Below are 22,262 nucleotides of genomic sequence, written 5' to 3' on the forward strand. Positions count from 1 at the left end.
GGGGTCCTCAAACAAACAATGGTTTACATATAGTTGTTGCTGTATATTGCATTGTATTTATATTGTATTTTTAACACTGAAAATATTACACACTACACCTTTAAGTACTTGAACAGCGTTTGTGTCTCTTGAGACACAAACTCAGTCCGTTAACAATCTTCTTTATTGAGTTACACAACATCAGTTTCCTCTTTAAGTCATGAACTTTTAACATAATTTAGGAAAAAACAAAACAAAATATACACTGTCCTTCACTTACTCTAGCCCACAAACATAGACAAATTAAATGACAAAATATACGTTTGGCAATGAGCGTTATAAAGGATTAAAGTGGACAAATGTAAGTGAGAGGGCTTTGACATTCAGAGAGGTGTCACTTTTCATTTATCATTATTCATTACCCATAACAAACTCTGTTAACAAGATGCACATCAGATCAGAGACAGATGTCACACAGATCAGATGTCATGGTGTAGACAGGAACATCACGCGTCATGTGACTCGTGAACCTTTTTCATATTGGATGAGGTGTAGGGGGTTTAAGGCCAATTGATTAAGGTCTATTTGCTAACTAATTCTGGGTGAAATGGGACGTGTATTTTCGCAGGCGCTGCAGTCATGCTGTCAGCTCACTGTGGTTTCTCTTCTTTCATCTCTGGCTCTCGTCTTTAGTCTTTCCATGTTTACACCTCCAGCTCAAAGCCCATGCCAACCTTGTGTCCACCAGCGTTGAAGTTCTTTGCATCGATCAGAGCAGAGAGGGTGAGCTTCACACCTGGAGAGAAAACAGGACAATCCAATATCAGCCATTATGCTTCAGTAGCAGACGCTTTCTTACACAGAGACACTTACAGATGTAATAAGCCACTTGAACAGTGAGTATAACCACAATAAAGGGCTGTTTACGGTAAACGTAATGCCCTCAGCTGTTGTAAAATCACTGTAATGCACGATTACAGTGAATTAATGCTAATTCTAATAATATGATAAACAACACTTATTTTCAGTAAATAACTAGATTTATTATTAATAATCAGCAGAATAAACCATTCTTTCACCAAGTAATGTACCTCGTTAGCCAGTGTGTCGGCCATTTATGGTTGCTGAAAGGTTTGGTCCATTAATAGAGAATTCAAACGATATGTGAACATGAACATGGCTCATACAATCAGATTTTAGAGCAGAAACTATGTTTTAGACAGTACTTTTTTTACCACGGACATAATCAAGAAGTAACTTGAGGTTTATTTTATTTATTTATGTTATTTTAGTTTATTTGTATAGGTATTTATTAGGATTCCTTTGGTAGGAGGAAAACTATTGTTTTGTTAGTATTCTTATTATTATTCCTGTAGCTCTAAATTGCCCAATAACTCAAGATCTCCTTAGTAAAAAGTTTTGAAATTTGGCACATTGATACTACAGGCCACGAGTAACCACCACACCAAAAATGGCCCACGTGAGCCTATAGGTGGCGCTACAAGCCATGCCCCAATTTGTCCATATTCAAAGTGATGCCATTTCCACCCCATAAGTCCAAAATTTCTGAAACCTGGTATATATGCCTCATTTCTCATGAGTAACAAAAAAGCCTCTAGAACCGATAAAGTCCGCCATGATGGATTTTCCTGTACAATACAAATTTGTCCAAAACTACAAAAATCTCCTCCTCCTGAACCATAGCTCCAATTGACTTGAAATACAAAATGTCTGAAAGGTGCGCATTAATGTAAATGTCCACACTGTCTCAATATCCATATGTCCAAAAAATCTAATGCCATTTTGACTAATGTTTTTTCCAACCTAACAGGCTTCAAGATGACATCACTCTGAAGTACTGTGCAAAATTTCATCTTGATATGTCAAAAGATGACAGAATTACAGTTTACTATTATTTATCGCTAACGCTACAATAATGCTTTACAAATCCGCTAGTCATAAAACCGATACTTTGATTCAATCACCAGTTCATATGAAGACTCTTGCGATGTTTAATAACAAATTAATGAAATGTTGTGTTCATGTGTGAAGTACATGTCTCTACCATGTCAATGCGGAGGAATCCGCATTGCTGCTTGCAGCGTAGGCCTGTGTATTATTATTTAGGTAACACTTTACAATAAGGTTATATTTGTTAACATTAGTTAATGCATTAGGTATCTTGAACTAACAATGTACAATTTTATTTTTAAAAATCTTTATCAAAAATACAATTGCTTATTGTTAGTTTGTGTTAGTTTATAATGCATTAACTGATGCTGACACAGTACAGTACAACTTTTTGAAATGTATTTGTTTATGTTTGAATTATCTTTAAGATTAATAAATGCTCTTAAAGTATTATTCATTGTTAGTTCATGTGAACTAATGTAGTTAACTAATATTAATGAATTCAACCTTATTGTAAAGTGTTTCCATTATTAATTTAATTATGAGTATTATAGTTTTCAATATTTTTTTTAATTAATTATTCTTATTTTTATTCATGATTATTCAGGTAACACTTTACAATAAGGTTATATTTGTTAACATTAGTTAATGCATTAAGTATGTTAAACTAACAATGAACAGTGATATTTTTTAAACATGTTAGGTACATTTATAAAAAATACAATTGATCATTTTTTAGTTAATTTTAGTTCATAATGCATTAACTATTGTTAACATATACGACTTAATATTTTTTAAATGTTTTCATTTATGTTGAAATTAACTTAATAAGTGCTGAAAAAGTATTGTTCATTGTAAATTCATGTGAACTAATGTAGTTGACTTTATTTATTTATTTTTGAGTATTTATTATTTTTAATTTTAAAATGAAAATAATTATTTTTATTATTTATTTATTTATTCATCAGTATTATTTGTACAGTACAAAAATTATTATATTTTTTTGCATATCAGGTCCCTAGAAAGCTTTACCCAAAAAAAAACATAAATACACTATATTGTATTTACAGTATAATACATTTATTAAACCACAAAGGATTTTGTTAATAACTACAGAATCTTAAAAATGTACATAGATAAAAGTGAGTACAGCCACCGCTTAACCATAATTATAAAGGTTAATTGTTTTGCTCAAAGACACAATAGTGATAGTTTCATGAATTGATCCTTCTGAGGTTTGAACCTATATTTGAGTTACCTGCTCAGATCTTTAATCACTAAGCCATTACACCTAGTTTATAAGATAATGTCTCCAAAACACATCTACAGTAGAGCTTTTCATAGAAACATGTAGTGTAATAGAGCGATTGTTTACCGGGCCTGAGGCTCTGTGTGTATCCAACTCCAACCAGACTGGCATTATTCACTTTGGCCTGTAGAGAGAGACACAAATAATTAATATTAAGAGTCATAAAGCTTTCGTTAACGAGAGTCTGAGAATATATAGACAAGGTTTAGAGGTGGTGCTTGCTTGAACATTGGGGGGTTGCAGCATGAAGCATTTACTTGTTTCCACTGATCATGGTATAAATAATGGGGGGTTGTACTTGCTTGTTTTGATTATTGAGGGGGTTACCTCCCCCCCATCCCACCTGGAATCTACACCCCTGGTCAGATGTAGAAGAACCGAATTATGCTCTTATTATGTGTGATTGTATTTTGAAGACTCACAGAGAAGGATGAATCTTTATCCAGCTGATATTTGGCAGCGATGCCGAAGCGTGTGTTATTACTGCCAGCGGTCCACGCCAGATTCACCGCCGTCTCCAACTGATTATTTACCTTCTGATAGATGGAGCCGCCGAACTCTGTACCATCATTACTAGAACACACACACAACAGCACGGTTATCTTCAACAGACTAAATTCTGTTTGTTAATTAGATCTCATCGGCATTATTCTACAGAAAAAATAAAGAAATATGGCTTTGAGTAAATGATGGCAGGATTTTCTTTTTTAGGTGAAATATTCCTTTAAATGTGGTACTTTTTATTTTTATTATATTTTGTTTTATTTTTTTACCCCTTTTCTCCCAATTTGGAATGCCCAATTCCCACTACTTCTCTACTCAATTGTGGTGGCGCGGTTACTCACCTCAGTCCGGTTGGCGGAGTACAAGTCTCAGTTGCCTCCGCTTCTGAGACCGTCAATCTGCGCATCTTATCACGTGACTCGCTGTGCATGACACCGTGGAGACTCACAGCATGTGGAGGCTCATGCTACTCTCCACGATCCACACACAACTCACCACGCACCCCACCGAGAGCGAGAACCACTAATCATGACTACGAGGAGGTTACCCCATGTGACTCTACCCTCCCTAGCAACCGGGCCAATTTGGTTGCTTAGGAGACCTGGCTGGAGTCACTCAGCACGCCCTGGATTCGAACTCGTGACTCCAGGGGTGGTAGTCAGCGTCAATACTCGCTGAGCTACCCAGGCCCCCTAAATGTGGTACTTTTAATTTAAAAAGCAAATAATCTTGTGTTTGTTTGTTTTCTTACACATTAGTGTGTAGCTGGAAGTCTCCCGCCTTGTAGCCCAAAGCGAAGTTGTTTTGGGCGAGTTTGGACTTGGCCGTGTCAAAGGCCATCTGATAACCGGCCAGCCAGCCCTCATAACCCAGAACCGCTGCAGCATGAACCGTCGGTCCGGCCAGGTCAAAGTCTATATCACAGCCCACATTCATGTAGTCGCGCTTATAACCCGTCTTTAGCTTAGCGCTCTTCTTCCTGAAGATATCAGAGCAGGAGAAGACAAAAAACACAAGGCAGGATAACTACTGGGATTTATTACACAGCTATACATGATTCTGATTGGTCAATCATAGTATTCATTGGTCAAATATTTCGGAATAATGACTTTTGTCCATAGCAACGCTGTTTAACTGACCACTTATTTGGGGAATCTATGTTACCTACATAGCTTTGCTCGCATTCTGTCTCTCATATTACTCCAAGGTCTTTACAAGTAAGATAATAAAAATAAATATTATTTTTAAATAATTTATAAATAATATTGATAGATTTATATTGATTTATAACTATATATTTCATTATAAATATATAGTCATAAATCTGAATATATTGCTACAAATCTTTACAAAAACAAATATTATTTATTAATTATTTATAAATAATATGTATAGATTTATATAGATTTATTAATTTAAATATAAATATAGTTATAAATCCTAAATATATAGTTATAAATATGAGTATTTCAATTTAAATCTGAATATAAAGTTATAAATCCTAACAAAAATAAATATTATTTTTAAATTATTTATAAATAATATGTATAGATTTATATAGATTTATAACTATATATTTAAATATAAAAAATCCTGAATATATAGTTATAATTCTGAATATTTCAATTTAAATCTGAATATGTAGTTACAAATCCTAAATATATAGTTATAAATCTGAATATTAAATCTGAATATAATGTTGCAAATAAATATTATTTTAAAATAATTTATAAATAATATTTATAGATTTATATAGATAGATTTATAAAGATTTTATCACTATATATTTAAATATAAGTATATAGTTATAAATCTGAATGCTTACATTTAAATCTGAACATATAGTTATAAATCCTGAATACATAGTTATAAATCTGAATATATATACATTTAATTGTGAATATACTATTACAAATCCTGAATATATAGTTATAAATCTGAATATATAGTTGTAAATCGAATATATAGTTATAAATATAGTTATAAAGCACGTGAGCTGACTTACCCGGTGTTGGGCACAAAAGAAGTATCCAATCCCAACTTCAGACCTTTAGCCAGCTGTACAGAGAAAGAAAAAACAAGACCACACAGTAACATATTCCACCATTTATATCAATAACTCTTTGCCAGGTTTATGTATACAGTAGCAGCTAATGAATTTCATTGCATTAAAGGTCAAAATATCAAAGTGTCATCTGTGAACAAATGATGCTTGAGGTTTTATGCATGTGCTATCTGATTTGTCTTAATAATAAATGACACTTGCTTTGCTTTGTTGTTTTATTATCTAGTGCAATGACATGTGTCCAAATACTTTTTAGAGCCTCTGTTCATTATAAATATGTGACCTGGACCCACCTGGTCTTCCAGAGTCACTTCAGTAGTCAGAATGTTGTCGGTGTTCCATTTCTGGTTTAAACTCAAGCCCAACTCCTTCACTTTATACTTCGTCTCCAGGTTTCCAGCTGCCTTCCCAGTGTCTGTGTTACTGGAGCCGCCTGTGGAGAACTCCTGACAAACAAACGAGAGACAGAGAATGTGAAAAAATGTACTGGGTGCAACTGGCCTCAGAAGAGCTGAAGGAACTGAACTGGAACCGGGATAAAATATGAACTCAAGATATGATATGGGGTTAACTGAATTATACGAGTGTCCTTGTCAATAATCTGTGTTTAAATTAAAGCCATTCTAACGCTCCATTGCTCAAATATTATCAGACCTCAAACCTTTATCAATACTAGTGCAAAAACATGATAGAAAACGGAAAAACAGCAGGGGAGGTTGAGCAGTAGCCTGTAAAGATGGAGAGACTTTTCTTCTTCATCGTCTATAATCTCAGTCTTACCATCTGACAGCGATGTCCAATACAGAAAGCAAGAAGGACAGAGAATAAAAACAGGAAGTTAGGAAAGAGATACACAGATACAAACACACTCATTCAGATTCATGTCAAATCACATAATCAAGACCCGCTCCAGAAGAACAGTTCTGACCCAGATACAGACAAGAGCAGCGGTGGAGAACATGAATCAACACCACAATCACACAAACACACACGTGAGTAATCAAAAAAAAAAAAAAAGAAAGGAAGATGGTCACAAGTAAACATAAAAAACAGCAAGAAGCGACAAGTTAACAAACAAAAGCGTATCAAAAAATGTCCTTGGTATTACTATGGTACATGATGTTATTTATCATCTAAAACCATCACTGGACCATGGTACAACCACAGTACATTTTCAAAGTGAAATATGAAGCAGAGAGAGACTCACAACTCCACTCTGTGACTTGGTCTTCAGGTCCAGTTTAACTGCTCCAAATCCTGAAAGAGACACAAAGAGATAATTAAGAATAAGTACTTTTTGCTGAATTACATTGGCGTTCCTATTCAGAGCGACAACATTTTTCAGAACTAATAACTGATAACTGCCATAATGCTAGGTTTTTATTCAATACAATTCATAATCTGATCAACCCAGTGTCTAGTACTGCATTTTGTATGATAGATTGTAACTCATTTCTACCTTTTTTGTTAATAAGGTCTCTAACATGGGGGCCTGAGTAGCTCAGCGAGTACTGACACTGACTACCACCCCTGGAGTCGCGACTTCGAATCCAGGGTGTGCTGAGTGACTCCAGCCAGGTCTCCTAAGCAACCAAATTGGTCTGGTTGCTAGGGAGAGTAGAGTCACATGGAGTAACCTCCTTGTGGTCGCTATAATGTGGTTCTCGCTCTCAGCGGGGCACGTGGTGAGTTGAGCGTGGATGCTGCGGAGAATAGCGTGAAGCCTCCACAAGCGTAGGTCTCTGTGGTAATGCGCTCAACAAGCCACGTGATAAGATGCGCAGATTGACGGTCTCAGACGCGGAGGAAACTAAGATACGTCCTCCACCACCCGGATTGAGGCAAGTCACTACGCCACCACGAGGACTTGGAGCGCATTGGGAATTGGGCATTACAAATTGGGGAGAAATGAAGAGAAAAATAAATCAATAAATCAATAAATAAATAAGGTCTCTAACATAAGGGCGTCAATTATTGCTCCGCTCCCATGTGTGGAAAAATCGTTTTGTAGGGAGAGTTTGTTGGATTCTTTCTCTCCTATTTCAGAGCAGGATCTTTATAAAATTGGACTTAAGGCCCTTCTTTGTTATCTATAATAAATAGCTTGCATGTGTCAGGATGTGTTCCAGAGGAGTTAAAGACTGCGATAGTTCAACCGCTTCTGAAGAAGCCCTCATTAGATCCTTTGGTTGCTAATAATTATAGACCAATTTCAAAATTACCTTTCATTTCAAAATTATAGAGAAAGCAGCAGTGAAGCAACTGTTGGAGGTAGTAAAGGATAACAATATTTTTGGGAAATTTCAGTCAGGTTTTAGAGAAAATCACAGTACAGAAACTGCCCTTCTTAGAGTGACCAATGATTTATTGATGGCGGAGGACGCTGGAGAATGCTCCATTTTAGTGTTGCTTGATTTAACTTCAGCGTTTGATACAGTTGATCATTCAGTGTTAATTGATACATTAAAGAGATGGGTGGGAATATCTGGGGTGGCTTTAGACTGGTTTGTGTCCTATTTGTCAAATAGGAAATATATAATGTTTGCTGGAGCTGAGATGTCCTCCTCTTCAACAATGAATTGTGGTGTTCCGCAAGGATCCGTGTTAGGGCCAATTTTGTTTTCTCTATATATGTTACCTCTTGGTTCTGTGATTCGAAAACACAACATTAATTTGAGATTGAGTCTGTACTTAAAAGCCACAGGTGTGGGAAATTAACCTTTAATTGCCATTTAAACCTGTGTGTGTCACCTTGTGTGTCTGTAACAAGGCCAAACATTCAAGGGTATGTAAACTTTTGATCAGGGCCATTTGGGTGATTTCTGTTATCATTATGATTTAAAAAGGAGCCAAACAATTATGTGATAATAAATGGCTTCATATCTGTCCTTAAATAAAAGACAGTTTGTTTGCATGATCAGTCATATTTTCAAAATCAATGCCAAAATTTCACAATTTCTGCCAGGGTATGCAAACTTTTGAGCACAACTGTATATATATATATATATATATATATATATATATATATATATATATATATATATAGTACAATATACTGTATTGCAATGTACAGTACACCAGTGTTGGACATAATCCTTTTAAAAATGCAGGATATGACAACTAATATTTGTACTGTCAGAATTTTGTTCCTTGCCTTACTGTATTTACTGAGCGTTTATTATATATACACATTTGTTGTGCTAAAAAAAAGGAGACCATTCTCAAACATTTCCAAGCCAGTCTAAAGTTCTAACAATTGTTATTAGTAGCTATAGTCTTCTTGTGTGTGTGTGTGTGTGTGTTTGTGTTTGATTGTTTCGAGAATGCATCGATTCCCATAAGGCTCCTGCAGGAAATGTGGCCCCTCAAGAGCCCCTCCTGACATTAACCTCTCACTTACCCATCTGTCATTGGACAGCAGGTCAGTATTGATTGATATTGTGGTAATATTATCGTTACAATGACCAGCTGCTCTCATGTATCTATTTTGAAGGATTGGGCTTACGGGTCAGCTATATTCATGTTGCCCTGGTAGACTAGCACATGGGGCTTTTCATGTCGTTTCTGTAACGTCACTCACCATAGCCTTTGCTGAAGATATCTTTGGCGGCTTTGCCGAGGTCAGCGTACGCAGGAGGAACGGCCATGTTTGCTGAACACAGAGAGAGAAAGAGAAACTTTAGTCAATATGAGACACAAAATCATAAGCTAGTCAGCAGACTGAAAATGTGCTAGCGAGTTGTGCAACATGTTTAGTCTCTACAATTAACAGTAGAATATGTCATTTAACAAGTCAATATTCCTCCAGTGTAACCACACACGGCTACACTGGAACTATCTTCACACAACAACAGGAGTGAGGTTCACCTCTATGGACACACACACAGAAAAGAGGTCTTTAAGGGAATATTTTTGGTTCAATGAAAGTTTTGCTCTATGTACAGCACCTGTGACAATGCAGCCAGTTACCACCGACAATACAAAACAAGCAAAAATTGTGTTTACAGTTACACATTTATAATGGAAATCTATGGGGCAAGACATTCAGCAGTGTTTAAAGGAATAGTTCACCCAAAATGGAAAATTCTCTCATCATTTATTTTATATATCCTTTATCTCTCTCATCACATTATTTCTCATCATCCATTTTTACTATAAATCTCCACTTTTACTTTCACTACCACATTGTTATTCTTTTGTTTTTGGCGATTCACATTCTTCATGCATATCGCCACCTACTGGGCAAGGTTTCTATTTTCTATTATTTTCTATTTTTACTAAAGGTAGACCAGATATATCGGTTTTACTGATTAATCGGTGTCGATAGTTGCTTTTTGAAACTATCGGTTAAATGAAAATATCTATGCCAATTGTTGTTTTTAAATTTTTTTGTTGTTGTTGTTGTTGTTGTTGTTATTTTGATTAGATAACCAAGCATTTTAAATTGAAGCAAGTGCATGCAAATTTTTGTAAAACCTCCCGTCAGCACATACACTATATTGCCAAAAGTATTCGCTCATCTGCCTTTAGACGCATATGAACTTAAGTGACATCCCATTCTTAATCCATAGGGTTTAATATGACATCGGCCCACCCTTTGCAGCTATAACAGCTTCAACTCTTCTGGGAAGGCTTTCCACAAGGTTTAGGAGTGTGTTTATGGGAATTTTTTACCATTCTTCTAGAAGCGCATTTGTGAGGTCAGACACTGATGTTGGATGAGAAGGCCTGGCTCGCAGTCTTCGCTCTAATTCATCCCAAAGGTGCTCTATCGGGTTGAGGTCAGGACTCTGTGCAGGCCAGTCAAGTTCTTCCACACCAAACTCTCTCATCCATGTCTTTATGGACCTTGCTTTGTGCACTGGTGCGCAGTCATGTTGGAACAGGAAGGGGCCATCCCCAAACTGTTCCCACAAAGTTGGGAGCATGGAATTGTCCAAAATCTCTTGATATGCTGAAGCATTCAGAGTTCCTTTCACTGGAAATAAGGGGCCAAGCCCAGCTCCTGAAAAACAACCCCACACCATAATCCCCCTCCACCAAACTTCACAGTTGGCACAATGCAGTCAGACAAGTACCATTCTCCTGGCAACCGCCAAACCCAGACTCATCCATCAGATTGCCAGATGGAGAAGCGTGATTCGTCACTCCAGAGAACGCGTCTCCACTGCTCTAGAGTCCAGTGGCGGCGTGCTTTACACCACTGCATCCGACGCTTTGCATTGCACTTGGTGATGTATGGCTTGGATACAGCTGCTCAGCCATGGAAACCCATTCCATGAAGCTCTCTACGCACTGTTCTTGATCTAATCTGAAGGCCACATGAACTTTGGAGGTCTGTAGAGATTGACTCTGCAGAAAGTTGGCGACCTCTGCGCACTATGCGCCTCAGCATCCGCTGTCATTTTACATGGCCTACCACTTCGTGGCTGAGTTGCTGTCATTCCCAATCGCTTCCACTTTGTTATAATACCACTGACAGTTGACTGTGGAATATTTAGTAGCGAGGAAATTTCACGACTGGACTTGTTGCACAGGTGGCATCCTATCACAGTACCACGCTGGAATTCACTGAGCTCCTGAGAGCGGCCCATTCTTTCACAAATGTTTGTAGAAGCAGTCTGCATGCCTAGGTGCTTCATTTTATACACCTGTGTCCATAGAAGTGATTGGAACACCTGAATTCAATTATTTGGATGGGTGAGCTAATACTTTTGGCAATATAGTGTATATTGTGTGTCCAACTTATATATACATTGCTGTGAAAAGGTATTTGCCCCCTTCCTGATTTGTTCTATTTTTGTTTATTTTTCATACTAAATCTTCAAACGAGATATAACATAAAACAAAGGCAACCTGAGAAAACACAAAATACAGTTTTCAAATATATCTTTTTTTTATTGAAGCAAAAAAGTTATCCAACACCTATATCACCCATGTGAAAAACTAACTGCCCCCTTAAACTTAATAGCTGGTTGTGCCACCTTTAGCAGCAACAACTGCAACCAAATGCTTCCGATAACTGGAGATCAGTCTTTCACAATGCTGTGGGGGAATATTGGCCTACTCTTCTTTGCAAAACTGCTTTAGTTCAGCCACATTGGAGGGTTTTCGAGCATGAACTGCCCGTTTAAGGTCCTGCAACAGCATCTCAATTGGGTTCAAGTCAGGACTTTGACTAGGCCACTCCAAAACTTTAATTTTGCTTCTTTTGAGCCATTGAGAGGTGGACTTACTCTTATGCTTTGGATCATTGTCTTGCTGCATAATCTAGTTGCGCTTGAGCTTCAACTCACGGACTGATGACCGGACGTTCTCCTTTAGGATTTTCTGGTAGAGAGCAGAATTCATGTTTCCCTCAATTATTGCGAGTCGCCCTGAAGCAGCAAAGCATCTCCACACCATCACACTACCTTACCATGCTTGACCGTAGGTATGATGTTCTTTTTGTTGAATTCTGTGTTTGATTTATGCCAGGTGTAACGGGACCCCTGTCTTCAAAACAGTTCCACTTTCGACTCATCAGTCCACAGAACATTCCCTCAAAAGAACATTCTCCCAAAAGCTTTGAGGATCATCAAGGTGTGTTCTGGCAAAATTCAGACGAGCCTTAATGTTGTCCTGGGTTAGCAGTGGTTTTCGCCTCGCCACTCTTCCATGGATGGCATTTTTGGCCAGTGTCTTTCTGATAGTGGAGTCATGAACAGTGACCTTTATTGATGTGAGAGAGGTCTGCAGTTTCTTGGATGTTGTCCTTGGCTTTTTTGTGACTTCCTGGATGAGTCATCGCTGTGCTCTTGGAGGAATTTTGGAAGGTCAGCCACTTCTGGGAAGGTTCACTACTGTGCCAAGTTTTCTCCATTTGGAGATAATGGCTCTCACTGTGGTTCTTTGGAGTCCCAGAGCATTTGAAATAGCTTTGTAACCCTTCCCCGACTGATGTATTTCAGTCACCTTTTTCCTCATCATTTCTGGAATTTCTTACGACCTTGGCATAGTGTGTTACAGGGTGAGACCAGATGGTATTGATAACTTCTTTGATTCAATAAATAACATTATCATTTAAAAACCATATTTTGTGTTTACTCAGATTGCCTTTGTTGTTTGAATTTTTGAAACAATTTAGTATAAGATATACACAAAAACAGAAGAAATCAGAAGAAATACTTTTTCACAGCACTGTAAGTTATATATACACAAAACACTTCATCTGGTGCATATTTAGGCTATAAAAAGCTTAATTTCGTTAACACTTAATACAGAGCATTGTAACGGAGTCAAGTCTCTGTCATTTCAAAATAAGAGTCCTCAGTGTGTTTCGGGCATTTTTATAGTTAAAAGTCCTTCGTTATGCACAAAATGTTTATTTGTTCTGACTATTATTGGGATCTTGGTTGCACAATAAACCGCATCAGGGATTTTATTCATTTTGGACTCTTGTTATCTCTATGTTTGTGTCCGTCAAAGTAAGGAAACAGTAAGATTGTTTTTTTTTTTACTTTCCATAAATCCATTTGAAAACAATCGGCCGATTAATCGGTTATCTGCCTTTTCCACCACTTTAGTAATCGGTATCTGCAAAATCCACTATCAGTTCATCTCAAATAATTTTTTTTTTCTCCCCAATTTGGAATGTCCAATTCCCAATGCGCACTAAGTCCTCGTGGTGGCGTAGTGACTCGCTTCAATCCGGGTGGCGGAGGACGAATCTCAGTTGCCTCCACATCTGAGACCCTCAATCTGCACATCTTATCACGTGGCTTGTTGAGCGCGTTACCGCGGAGACATAGCGCATGTGGAGGCTTCACGCTATTCTCCACAGCATCCACGCACAACTCACCACGCACCCCACTGAGAGCGGGAACCACATTATAGTGACCACGAGGAGGTTACCCCATGTGACTCTACCCTCCCTAGCAACCGGGCCAATTTGGTTGCTTAGGAGACCTGACTGGAGTCACTCAACACGCCCTGGATTCAAACTCACGACTCCAGGGGTGATAGCCAGTGTCTTTTCTAGCTGAGCTACCCAGACCCCGACCTCAAATTTTTACTATTTTCACAAGTGGTACATTTTCAAAACTCTTAGTACTAATATCACAACAGATAATAAAAAATGCAAACATTTCAGCCTATTTTCAATTGACTAAGTACAAAACACAAAATCACAAAGTAACATTTTCACCACACCAAATAAGTTTCATCTATATATACCTTTCATTGAAAGTAACTGCCTTTCATAATGCTAATATCATCAACATTTTCATTTTATCTGTTCTCATTCCTTTGAATACATTTGAGTATAATTTTATCCAACTGATTTTAATGGTTAATCAATGAATCATTTGGTATAGCTATAGATTTTCAACTGGTTTGACTATTTTATGTGTTTGTAAAATATCAACATCTACAGAAAATCACATGTTCAGAACAGGATTTAACCAAACATAATGAATTTGTTACAATATTGCCAATTTATGTCATACCTAATTACTATTGTTTAGAGTATGTACCATATGCATTCAGAGTGTGTGTTTGAGCATTTGCATTTTGTCAATATAGTGCAGGACAGACTGCATGGAAGAGGAACCAAACAATTAATTTGTATAATGGAGGCCAGTCAGAGATGTCACAGAGGTGGGCATCAGAGAGAGAAAGAGGGCAGGATCTGGGCATCAATGTCCACTATGTGCACAAACAAAGGCCTAACTACTGTAAAGCAAATTACAGGACTGTGACAAATTTGTGAGTCTTTCTCATTTGTAAGTCACTTTGGCTACTATAAAAGCATCTGTTAAACGACTAAAAGTAAATGTTATTACTCACCCAAATCTGAAAAGGTAAACTGTCAATTTATTCATACTGTACTGTAAGAGTATGATACAGTATGGTACCATTAATGACATTACAGTGTACATTAGTGTACTTGTTACACAATTCTTACAGTATCACGTATTGACAACATACTCTGTACTGTCATAACTGACAGTGAACGTCAGTCCATCGTCATACTGTATCTTCATTGATCACATCTTTTGATTGTTACAGGCATTGTGAAATTACAGCCAGTAGCGGTTTTAACCACCACGCAAACCACGCAATTGCATGGGGGGGGCCGCCCTGGTAGGAAAGCGTGGCAAAAACTGCTCGAGGGGTGACAAGATGTTCTGGGTACACACGTGAATACGCTGTTGTCAGCGCTCTCAAGGGCGGTTCACGTTAGAGGTCCGCCGGGGTTGGGACGGGTCAGTTTTTCAAGTAGCGTTCAGGTTTGTAATTTCTGAAAAAATATATAGCCATCCAAACTTTCTCCCACGCGCTCTCACATGCGAACGGATGAGTTAGGGGCCGTTCACACTGAACGTGCACAGTTTTTTCATTGTTTTCCTATGTTAATGTGCTGAACGAATTTCCTTGACTGCTGCACCGCGTCTCGTTGTTTCTTCAGTGTCTTGCGCAGGACAGGCACATTTTTAGACACCGTGTCAAGTCAATAAGAGCTTAATATTTCAAAAATGATTGCCGAGACACCTGCTTTCTGTTTCATTCGTTGCGCTGTGTCTAGACTGTTGTTAGTGCAGGTGTCAAAGATTTAACATTCTGAACAAGTTCAGGTTTCAAAGAGGTGACTGTTACAATGTCTAACATTATTCCAGATTGTTCTGCAACAAGCAAAGTTTGAGCGCTTGATAAACGGCAATGTTTTTTTCCTTCTGCTCTAGTGTGCCGAGGGGCTGCTGTGCCTTGTATGTTTACTGTTACAATACTGTAACGAATGTTGCTAACGATGCTAACATAAAATACAGCCTTTTGCAACATGGTGGACAATACACTGCAGCGTCAGAATATAAGCATACAGAGCTGAAATATTCTTACATTTTTGGGTGAACTATCCCTTTGAATCATAAATGTGAAGCTAGTATCTATCTATCTATCTATCTATCTATCTATCTGTCTGTCTGTCATTCTATCTATCTGTCTGTCTGTCATTCTATCTATCTGTGTCTATCTATCTATCTATCTATCTTTCTATCTGTCTGTCAGTCAGTCAGTCAGTCTGTCGTTCTGTCTGTCTGTCTATCTATCTGTCTGTCATTCTATCTATCTGTCTGTCTGTCAGTCTATCTATCTATCTATCTATCTTTCTATCTATCTGTCAGTCAGTCAGTCAGTCTGTCATTCTATCTGTCTGTCTGTCTATCTATCTGTCTGTCGTTCTATCTATCTGTCTGTCTGTCAGTCTATCTATCTATCTATCATTCTATCTGTCGTTCTGTCTATCTATCTGTCTGTCTGTCATTCTATCTATCTGTCTGTCTGTCTGTCTGTTATTCTATCTATCTATCTGTCATTCTATTTATCTGTCTGTCTGTCGTTCTATCTATCTGTCTGTCTGTCTGTTATTCTATCTATCTATCTGTCTGTCTGTCTGTCTGTCTGTTATTCTATCTATCTGACTGTCTGTCTGTCTGTTATTCTATCTATCTATCTGTCTGTCTGTCTGTCTGTTATTCTATCTATCTATCTGACTGTCATTCTATCTATCTGTCGTTCTATCTATCTATCTGTCGTTCTATCTGTCTGTCTGTCTGTCTGTCGTTCTATCTATCTATCTGTCTGTCTGTCTGTTATTCTACCTATCTGTCTGTCTGTCTGTCTGTTATTCTATCTATCTATCTGTCATTCTATCTATCTATCTGTCGTTCTATCTATCTATCTATCTGTCGTTCTATCTATCTGTCTGTCTGTCGTTCTATCTATCTATCTGTCTGTCTGTTATTCTATCTATCTATCTGTTGTTCTATCTATCTATCTGTCATTCTATCTATCTATCTGTCTGTCTGTCTGTCTGTTATTCTATCTATCTGTCTGTCTGTCTGTCTGTTATTCTATCTATCTATCTGTCATTCTATCTATCTGTCGTTCTATCTATCTATCTATCTATCTATCTATCTATCTATCTATCTGTCTGTCTGTCTGTCGTTCTATCTATCTATCTGTCTGTCTGTCTGTCTGTTACTCTACCTATCTATCTATCTATCTATCTATCTATCTATATATATATATCTCACCACATGTCTTTGGTTTGCAGTGATCGCAGCAGGTCTTCTCCTCCACTCTTTCCATCTTTCCACTCTGCTTTGCTCCTTTCTCAGACATGGCTCTTTAAAGTGGGGTCAGAGTTCAGAATTATCCACATGCCAACTATCACTGGCATATTAACCATCTATATAACAGAATGGCTGTCTGGTGCCTGTGGAGTGCTCTGATGTGTTGCCATGGGTGATTAACATCACATGGCATGTGACATTAGGGAACAGACCTGTCCTTGGTGAGAGTCTTCTGGCAACTGACATTTGCCCATGGGAAAGGGGGTGGATCCCAGAAGATAGGATGCTGAGGCAGCATATTTACAACCACACAAACACACACACACACACACTGTGTATCCCCTCCCCCAGGTCCCCAGACACACACTTTAAAAATAGTGACACTAAAACGGACACCGCTTTTCCATGTGAGGTGTTACGAAATGAGAAATGTTTACCTCAACACTGCCACCTTTGCCATGCACACCCTTCCTTAAAGAAATAGTACACCTAAAATAAACAGGTACACCTGCTGTACCTGCCATTCATCAACCATCTACCGAAAACACAGCGGCTAAGAGTGATCAATATCATAAGATAAATATCTGTCCTTCAGAACTCACCCTAATACACAGAGGCCATTAGAGAGAGCAGCTTATTGGAAAAGCACACAGCCTTAATGAATAAAGCGCTCTATGATAAAGATTAAACAGGGTGAGAGAATGCAAGAACGCTTTGATAGAGCAAGACTTATGTTTGCCAATAGATACAGACAAAAGGAAGTGTGATACAAAATTACAGCCTGATCTCATAAAAATTACGTGATTGTGGCGACACTTTTGCAAAATTATATTACGTGTTTCATTATGCGTATCGCAACAGTTATGAGGTGAAATGTCCGCTGTGTGGTGCTGAAAGCAAGTTAAATGTTCTCCCAAACAGATGAGGTTTTTAAAGTTAATGCTCTATTGCATTTTAAATCAACAAAACTGACCTCCCTACCCTAAACATTCAACCTAAACCTAACCGATAGTGTCATAAAAGGCAAATGTGAGATGAAAAACACAACCACATCTTTTTGTATTGCTTCTATGACACTTTGTGCTTAGTTTTGTGTTGACTCATGTGCTCTTCAGGACCCGTACCCCAGTCCTTTACATCACAAGTGCAACGCTCTATGAGTTGATTTACCTCGCAATCTGATTACGCTCGAACAAATTTGTAAATGTAGTTAGACATATAGGGCCCTATGATTTCCGCGTTATGGAAAACACAGACAGAATCGCAGAATCCAGTCTTAAAAATTGAATTAATTATAAAACGCAGAATTTCACAGAATTTGACATATTTGGGATGAAATTAAAGTATAAATGCACAATTAATCAGATTAAAATCATAATATTTGAATGTGTGAATGTCAAATAAGTGAATGCGAGATGCCACAGCTTATACACTAACCGCATTATTAACATCACGTGTGCTCTGTGTGTATATTTATGACAAAGAGCAGATCACTTTATTCACTGTGAAGCGCGTAGCACATGCAGACTATATATTTATATAATTGTTGCAGCATTGTGTGAGGAACAGGGCGAAAAGTACGTGTTTATGAACTGATAATCTGCCATTTTACTTGTGATTAAAAGTCATTGTTGTTGTAGCGCCTCTATTGTTCATTTCACCAGGAAACTGCCGCGATAGGTACAATGAGCTATGTAGAAATAGTTTTGCTAAAATACAGTTAAAGTAACGTGATTCTAAGAGACCAGCATGATAAAGATTGCAATACATGATCTATTTTAGTCAAAAAATATATAATTTTAAAATGTAACAAAAGCAATTAAGGGTCAGGTTAGATTGATATAGATTCTTTTTTTCAGATTAACATTTTTATTGGTTGATTCTCAAACATGACACATAAAGCAAAATATACATGCACAGAGTCAACCATTATCCCCCTTAAACCCCATTATTTCCCTTTCCCCCTCCCAATCCCCAACCCCAGATTGATATAGCTTCTTAAGGTAAACCCTGCTTGCATCCTATTTTCACAGCGTGTATAGGACTAAACATAATACATGTCGCAAAACAGCTGGGGTAAGAGCTTGTTGTCTTTATTATGTAATCATATTCAGGCTATATTTTGTGTTTAAGTTTAATCTGATTGTAATGCAATCTAGTGGTAGACCGATATATTGGTTTTACCGATTAATCGGTGCAGATAGTTCCTTTGTGGAACTATCGGTTATCTGCAAAAATCTATGCCGATAGTTTTTTATTCCTAATTTTTTTATTCCTCATAAATAAACCACATCTGTTGAAATTATAGGCTATAAAAAGTATTTAATTTGTTAAATACTTACATATAGAGCATTGTAACGGATCCAAGTCTCTGCACTTTTTAAAATAAAAGTCCCCGGTGTATTTTAGGCTTGTTTATAGTTAAAAGCCTCATGTTATGCACCAAATCTGAATTTTCTGGTTATAATTGGAATTTTGGTTGCACGATAAACTGCTTTTGGGATTTTGTTCATTTTGGACTTAGCTTTAATGTATGTGCCCTGAAAAATATAAATAACTCTTAAGCAATGAGGAAAAGTATTAACAATGGAACACAATGACAGGCCAGAGAGAACAATAGCAGACGTCACAGTTCATTTTTTGTGATTGTACACTCTGTTCCCAAGGTGAAACGTACATCTAAATCTGTTTTAGTGATTCAATCATGTTCTTTGTATCTTTTGGATAACGAAGAGACACCAAACAACACATCAAAGTAAGTCGCTCCGCGACAATCGCGCGTGACTGACGCGATACACGCACGCGCAACGCCCGAATAACGAGTTTTAGCCTTTCACTCAACAACAGTTTCATTCCTTACAGCCTTTCATCGATTATCAGGATAAAGATCGATCATCGAGATAAATCAGAGTATTTGCACACACAGCGCGCGAGTTTATTTCTGTATTTATCTCTGTAACTACATCAGAGGCGGCGCGCGAGTCCGTTATTCCGCTGCTGATACATTGTTACAACATTCTGCAACATTGTAGCATTAACACGCAGGTCGAAGGATCGCGGCCCGCGGCTAATGCAAAGTTTCCTTTTCCTTTAATATCAGTTAAATGGCTGTTATGTAAAGAAACACAGAGTCCAGTGAACACAGTCTATAATCATCGCTCTTCTACAGTGTCCTTGCTGGAACACTGACACACGTTTGATATAAAAACGCAGATTAGACATGCAATGTTTCAGTGCGAAAATGCACGTTTTTAAAAATGAAACATATTTGTGTGTAACAGTGATTTCATAATAACCATTATTACGGTGTCACTGACGTCTATGTGCGGCCCTGGTCACTCGCTGTCTCTGCTCCAGTGTGCGTGACATGCATGTCCAGAATAAGATCCCAAGGCAGAATGCAATTAGAATCATTTAACCTATATGTTGTTGTTGTTGATAATGAGCAGTTTTTCAATGCAACATGCTTTGAGTGTAAATCTGTGAATGTCTTACCGTATCGATGTGCGTGTTTCTGGACTGTACAGCGAGAGAGGGCACACTGAAGGAGACAGCAGTGGAGGGGCAGGAACTGCGCATGCGCATTCTCTAGCGTTTTCTCCGTTTCTCCCAGATTATGTAAATGTGTATATAATTTAAATTAATCTGGCAACTGTAATATCTAAATGACCGCATTAGAGTTTGCCTGACTAGCCTTTGCATCTGAATGATTAGTGCACTTTATTAGATGTGTGTGTGTGGGGGGGGGGGGGGGGGGGGCAGGTTTAAGTGGTTTACGAGGACATTTTTTAGGTTATAAACTGGTAATTACAAGGGTATTATGTTATAAATGTGGTTTATGAGGACATTTCTAGTGTCCCCATAATTCAAATCACTTAAAAAACATACTAAATGATGTTTTATTGAAAATGTAAAAATGCAGAAAGGTTTCTGTGAGGGTTAGGGTTAGGGGATAGAATCTATAGTTCATACAGTATAAAAATCATTATGTCTATGAAGAGTCATAAGGATAGCCGCACCAACGTGTGTGTGTGTGTGTGTGTGTGTGTGAGTGTGTGTGTGTGTGTGTGTGTGTGTGTGTGTGTGTGAGTGAGTGTCAGATTGCTGTTATCAACTAGAAAACAACAGATGAATTGTAATGCCAACAATGACCACAAGATGGCAGTAGAGCTCCAATTATTGATGCCCTGCTTCTCTCTCTCTGTGTGTGTGTGTGTGTGTGTGTGTGTGTGTGTGTGTGTGTGTGTGTGTGTGTGTGTGTGTGTTCTGCATTGTGTGTTTTCATCTCACCCCTTCATTTCTGAATGTGTTTAGCACTGTGACTGATTTATTTTTTTTTTTGTTTTTTTTACAAAAGCTCTTTGTTATAGTCACACCAGTTCATCTGTGTGTGTGTATATACATGTTTATACTACACTGTGGGGACCAAATCCAAATGTCCCCACAAGGATAGTAAAACCTGAGATCACCCACCCTATTAGGCCCATCCAGCGGTCCCCACGAGGGAAATGGCTTATTAAACATACTAAACAATGTTTTTTGAAAATGTAAAAAGGTTTCTGTGAGGGTTAGGGTATAGAAATTATCATTAGATCTGTATAAAATCCATAAAATGCATGGAAGTCTATGATATGATATAAAAACAAGTTTGTGTGCATGTGTTATAACTGGTTTTACAACCTGCAATATTACTATTATGCATGCTATTGATACATTTTTCCCACAGTTTTATTTTTTGTTCTCTGGGAGCTGTTTATTTATTAATTAGCTTTTTGTTTTTTTATGGCTTGCACCATTGAAACCATGTAAATGATTAAATGTGAATTTGAATCAACTTCTCTTATTATTCTAGAACACAGCAATAAAAACCTAACATTAAATTGCATAAATTATTTGATCATTAAAATAAAATAAAATGTATTTGATAAAATGATACAATTTATTAGCCATTAATTAAAATCTTAATTTCTCTCAGGCAGAGGTCTTGTTGTAACACTGGGTTCATGGAGAGAAGACGCAGGAGTAACTTCTCTCTTTTAATAGTAGTCACAAGAGTGGAACAAATACAGGGAATAATCAAGGAAACTCACTGGAGTGGAACAATATAATGTTAAACATCACATAACCAACTAAATAACACTTTAACACCAACATAACACAAGAACTGACAAGGAATGAACAAAACTGGAGGTTATTTATACACAATGGTGCTGATGAGGGAACGGAGAACAGGAGAGGATTGGAAACAGATGGCAGAGCATTATGGGAAGTGTAGTCCAGAGGAAACTAAGGAAGGAAGACACAAAAACCATATCAAAATAAGAGTCCACAGAACAGAACGGTGAATAACTGTGACAGGGGCCTGGGAGGTGGCCGCTGAGTA

General features: G+C 37.6%; 2 protein-coding genes across 4 annotated transcripts in view; one reads left to right on the top strand and one right to left on the bottom strand.

Annotated features, from left to right (window-relative positions):
* Positions 1 to 99: 99 nt before the first annotated feature.
* On the bottom strand, positions 100 to 20,486 carry LOC127414885 (voltage-dependent anion-selective channel protein 2-like). Of its 3 annotated transcripts, none has more exons than XM_051653254.1 (10): positions 20,375 to 20,486; positions 16,841 to 16,932; positions 9,349 to 9,420; positions 6,976 to 7,025; positions 6,062 to 6,214; positions 5,709 to 5,761; positions 4,455 to 4,682; positions 3,622 to 3,772; positions 3,266 to 3,323; positions 100 to 775 (listed from the first exon to the last, which is right to left on the bottom strand). In XM_051653254.1, exons 2-10 carry the CDS (start codon positions 16,926 to 16,928, stop codon positions 684 to 686), a joined length of 945 nt encoding a protein of 314 aa, XP_051509214.1. In that variant the 5' UTR covers positions 16,929 to 16,932; positions 20,375 to 20,486; the 3' UTR covers positions 100 to 683. The 3 variants fall into 3 exon arrangements, with proteins under 3 accessions (XP_051509214.1, XP_051509213.1, XP_051509215.1); XM_051653253.1 differs by lacking the exon at positions 20,375 to 20,486 and adding an exon at positions 17,092 to 18,776; XM_051653255.1 differs by lacking the exon at positions 16,841 to 16,932 and having other exon boundaries at positions 20,375 to 20,466.
* The window catches only part of enkd1 (enkurin domain containing 1), a 14,118-nt gene continuing 11,344 nt past the window's right edge, over positions 19,489 to 22,262 (top strand). Inside the window, exon 1 of the mRNA XM_051653252.1 lies at positions 19,489 to 19,634. The gene's annotated coding sequence lies outside the window, so the exon portion shown is untranslated. The remainder of the gene's footprint in view (positions 19,635 to 22,262) is intronic.

The sequence above is a fragment of the Myxocyprinus asiaticus genome, chromosome 24 (genome assembly GCF_019703515.2).
Source record: "Myxocyprinus asiaticus isolate MX2 ecotype Aquarium Trade chromosome 24, UBuf_Myxa_2, whole genome shotgun sequence".
Classification (NCBI taxonomy): domain Eukaryota; kingdom Metazoa; phylum Chordata; class Actinopteri; order Cypriniformes; family Catostomidae; genus Myxocyprinus; species Myxocyprinus asiaticus.

Coding starts and splice junctions, on each gene's coding strand:
- LOC127414885 (XM_051653253.1), bottom strand. CDS start 17,177: ATGCTGCCTCAGCATCCTATCTTCTGGGATCCACCCCCTTTCCCATGG. Junction 7,026..9,348: donor TATCTTCAGCAAAGGCTATG/GTGAGTGACGTT, acceptor TGTCTCTTTCAG/GATTTGGAGCAGTTAAACTG. Junction 6,215..6,975: donor CCAAGTCACAGAGTGGAGTT/GTGAGTCTCTCT, acceptor TTTGTTTGTCAG/GAGTTCTCCACAGGCGGCTC.